The sequence below is a fragment of the Ursus maritimus genome, unplaced genomic scaffold (genome assembly GCF_017311325.1).
Source record: "Ursus maritimus isolate PB19 unplaced genomic scaffold, ASM1731132v1 scaffold_23, whole genome shotgun sequence".
In the NCBI taxonomy this organism is placed as follows: domain Eukaryota; kingdom Metazoa; phylum Chordata; class Mammalia; order Carnivora; family Ursidae; genus Ursus; species Ursus maritimus.
The window spans coordinates 34,152,322-34,156,326 of NW_024424786.1; the positions used below are offsets into that span (position 1 = coordinate 34,152,322).

At 60.7% G+C, this 4,005-nt stretch overlaps 1 protein-coding gene across 1 annotated transcript in view; it reads right to left on the reverse strand.

The window, feature by feature from the left end:
* Positions 1 to 370: 370 nt before the first annotated feature.
* Positions 371 to 4,005, reverse strand: part of LOC103666108 (182 kDa tankyrase-1-binding protein) — an 18,680-nt gene continuing 15,045 nt past the window's right edge. The window contains exons 5-9 of the mRNA XM_040638761.1: positions 2,989 to 3,355; positions 2,414 to 2,728; positions 1,530 to 1,687; positions 1,263 to 1,335; positions 371 to 830 (exon numbers count right to left, since the gene is read on the reverse strand). Coding sequence (XP_040494695.1) covers positions 1,275 to 1,335; positions 1,530 to 1,687; positions 2,414 to 2,728; positions 2,989 to 3,355 — 901 coding nt within the window. The 3' untranslated portion in view covers positions 371 to 830; positions 1,263 to 1,274. The remainder of the gene's footprint in view (positions 831 to 1,262; positions 1,336 to 1,529; positions 1,688 to 2,413; positions 2,729 to 2,988; positions 3,356 to 4,005) is intronic.

The following is a 4,005-nucleotide window of genomic DNA, read 5'->3' on the forward strand; positions in this document are numbered from 1 at the left end:
TGGGGGCTCGGGGGGGCGGGGGGACTCCAAGGCCCCTGCAGATAGCCGAGCCACCACAGGGAGGAAGCTGGGTTCTAAACGACTGCAAGGCGCAGAGCGTGCCCACCACCAACCCAGCCTGGACTGTGCCATGAATGGAAAATAACCCTGTATGTGTTCAGTTACTGGGATTTGGGGGTTGTCTGAATCAGCAGTCAGCCTCCTGTCACCAATGCGCCCTCCTCAGTGACACTGAGCCCACGAGTGCAAGGGAGGCGAGTGTTGAGTGTCCCAGGGAGCTCCCGGTGGGCCAGGGCTAGAACCAGCACTCCCCAGCGATGGCCTTGCACGGGGACGGGGCACCACAACCACACACCACAACCTGGGCAGCACCAATTCCCAAAAAACTTTATTGTTTCAAGTGGTAAAATGTTATTGGTCTCTGTGGGGCACCTGGCAGGACGGAGGGAGGCCTGGGCTGGGGGATGGGGCTGGGGCAGGGCTCCGCCCATTACAAAAATCAAAGGCTTTTATAAAAAATGCTATAAATTGGTATCAAAAGAAAACCCGAGGGAGGCTGGAGGAGGAAGCAGAGAGGAAGGTGTAAAGAGAGCGAGGGAGGAGGGACCAAAACCTTCAACCACTAATGCCTGAATCTGGTCAGGAGGGAAGGTGGGGGCAAGGTGGGAAGGGAGGGGATACAAAGTGCATAAATGTGCCTCCCCAGACGCTCCTCAGACGTGGAGGGGGACAGAGGCTGCAGCCTGGGGCCTGGTGGGGCTCCAGCCATCTCCTCGCCAGGGACCCCACACAGGAATGGGCACTGCCTGAGACTGCCAGATGGGAAGGACCTGCAAAGGGGAGGGGAGGGAAGGGGAGGGAAGAGGTCAGCAGGGAACACTGTGACGGCCAGAGGAGCCGCCTCAGCTTCCTCTCCCTGTGCCCAGTCTGGCTCCCCCAGCTGAGCCTAGCTGTAAGGAGGGTCCCAGCTGGGGCCCTTGAGCCCGGTAAGTGACGCCAAAGGTCCCAGACCGGAAGGGCTGGCTGACTCCACTTGGGCCAGCCACGGGGCAGGGGGCGTGTGGGGACCGTCCATGAACCCAGGGAGGAAGGCAGGATGGAAGCCCTCCCTCCTCATCCATCCCAGGCCAGACAATGCCTGTTCTATGGGCAAAATCTAAGGGGAGTCAAGGGGCCCAGAAAGGCCTAGAAGAAGGTACGGGGCCTCCTGAACCGTCCAGGGCAGGCCATCCTCACCCCCGAGCCCGGGAACCCACCCTCACCTCGAGGACTTCTCAGACCTTCTTCTTCTTCAGCTTCAGGGCTTGTAGCCAGTTGGGCGATGATCCTTCTGACCTAGACGGCACAGGGCAAAGGTCATAAGGCAAACCTTAGGAAAGGTGAACAAAGTGAGGAAGTGGCAGGGAGGGAAACCCCGCCCTCCAACCAGAAGAGGGAGTCTGTGACTTCACTGCAAAGCCAGAAACTCTAGTGCCAACTTCACATAGTTAATTCAGGCCAACCCAGTAAGGCCAGTCAAGGTCACCTACCCTGAGGATTTCTCTGGCTTGGGAGGTAACGCAAGGGGCTTCCCCAGCCCCGGGACCTTGCAGGACTTGGAACGCTGCACCGCGGACTCCTTCTGGCTCGGCTTGCTCTCCACAGGCTCCCCCTCCTCAGCTGAGCGGTTCCGGGGGCGCAGCTTGGCCTGTGAGACGAGCGCCAGTGCCAAGAGACATTAGAGGAACAAGCGGGAGGATCCCCAGAGGGCACGACCTTCTCCCCAGAGTACGCCGTCCCCAGAATCACGCACAGACCCTGCTGCAGTCCTTCTACCCAGATGGATGGGAAGTCGCTTAAAGATAAGCCTCCAAGAGCTGAGCCTCGCCCTGCACAGAATAGCTGCTCGAAAAGATTCTGCTACACTGACTTCAGACTAATGGGGCTGGACAAAGCCAGTGATGACTTCGCAGCCCTGGGTCTTTGTTCATTCTGTTCCCTCTGCCTGGAACACCTTCCTGTCACCCCACCTTCCACAGCCAACTCCTACACATGCCTCAAAGCCAAGATCAAATACTTACATGAGGCCTTCCCCAATATACCCTCCCATCCTGCACCGTATGACCCTTAGGAAATAAAGCCCAGCCCTTATCTGTACCTCCCCAGTGACACCTGAACACCTCCCCCTTCACCAGAGCTAATCAGAGACATAGCTTGTGTCCCCACCCCCCACCGCATGAAGTCCTGGGACATGAATGCCTTGTTCTTCCTTCCGTCCCACTTAGCACACAGCAAGGCCCTCAGTGGAGAGCAAAACGACAGGAGGAACGGGAAGAAGGGCACAGGGAATGGAGGGATGGATGGATAGACAGAAGAAACGCTGGACGCAAGGTGGCTAGTGGATGGATATGCTGGCTGAAGGATCAGATGGTACCTTCAGGGCTGACGGACTCAGGCCAGGAAAGAGGTTGACTTTCAGCCCCTTGGTGCCCAAGGACATCCGTGTCCGGCGGTTCTGGGGCTCCTCCACCACCTCCTCGTCTGAAGACGGCACCCGAGAAGCTCGAGGCTCTGCAAGGGCCCAGAGCGGGGCCTCAGCACAGCTGCCAGCCCAGACCAGCCCTGCCCTGCACAGCCCCCAGACAGCGACGCAGACGTCACCCAACAATACAGGGGCCCTACCCGTAGAGTGCTTACGCCCCAGGTTGGCACGGCTCCGATACATGGCACTGTCGAGGATCTCGGTGTCCTGTTCGGGACAACGGCAACCCCACTGCCATTGCTGTCCCGTGGCCCTCCCCATCCCGCAGGAGCCCTCAACAGCAGCGGGCTATGAGCTGATCCCTCCAGCAGCCTAGAGCACCCCTTTTGTAGGACTCACCCACTGCCCACTTCCTGCCCCCCCCCGGGGGGGCTGACACGGCTCACAGAAGCCCCAGGGCCAAGGCTCCGGCTGCATCACTGCCCCCCAACAGCCCAACCACTGCCCTGGGCTCACCCTGCACTGACCTCAATGAAGGAGAAGTCCTGACTGGGAGAGCGGGGAGGAGGGCCTTGGGGGGGCCGCCGAGGGGGCCGCATCGGGCCCTGCTCGCCCTGCCCAACCCCTGAAGGGCTCCAGGTGCCGTCCACCTCTTCTGTCTGGCTGGCTTCACCATCCGGCTGAGGCCTCCAGGAAGGCAGAAGGTCCCCACTAGGCTCCAGGGGCTCCCCTTGGTCAGCACCTGCTGTGGCTCCTCCCTCTTCCAACAGGCCCCTGAGGCCCGAGGCTGCGGACTCCCTACGGGCTGCTGCCCTGGAGTTGCTGGCAGCCAGCATCCCCTCTAGCAGGCCCTGGGAGCCAGAGGGTGGGGAGCGGGCCGGGCACCCGCCAGGACTGCAAAGGAGACAGACCAGAGGACAAGGTCACCCCTGAAGCCCCATCTCCCTCCCCCAAAGCCCACTCCACAGCACCTGTGCCCCCCACTTCCCCAACCTCTCCCTCTCCCACCTTTCCAGGCTTGCCCAGACTCCTTCCGGAAGGACACGGTCAGGGCCTTGTACACAGCACAGCACAGAGCGGACAAGGTGGGCAGCCTGGCAGGTTCAAATCCCAGGTCCTCCACTTACGGAGGCTTTGGATGAGTCCCTCCACTACCAAAGCCTCAGGGTCCTCTAACTCTAGAGTCGCTGGGGAATGAAATGGGAATCAAAGTGCAAAGCACAGTGCCTGGCCCCCAGCGTGTACCCCATTACTGACAGCAACCATGACTCCTGCCGAGGCTGCCGGGGCTGCTGTGGACGCTGTCAACGTGCCCTCCTCGGGGCACCTGCTTGGGTGGCCACCCTCCTTGGGATGATCCAGGCACTGGCCCGTCTGGCTGTGCAACCTCTTCAGCCCTCAGCCCCCACATCCTCCCTCCCCGTGCCCCAGTCTCACGGAACAGCCAGGGACTCCCAGAACATGCCAGGCCTTTGTAGACTGCAGTGTATGTGGACAAGCTGCTCCCTCGCCTGCAAAGCTCCCCCACTGCCCCTCTGCTCACT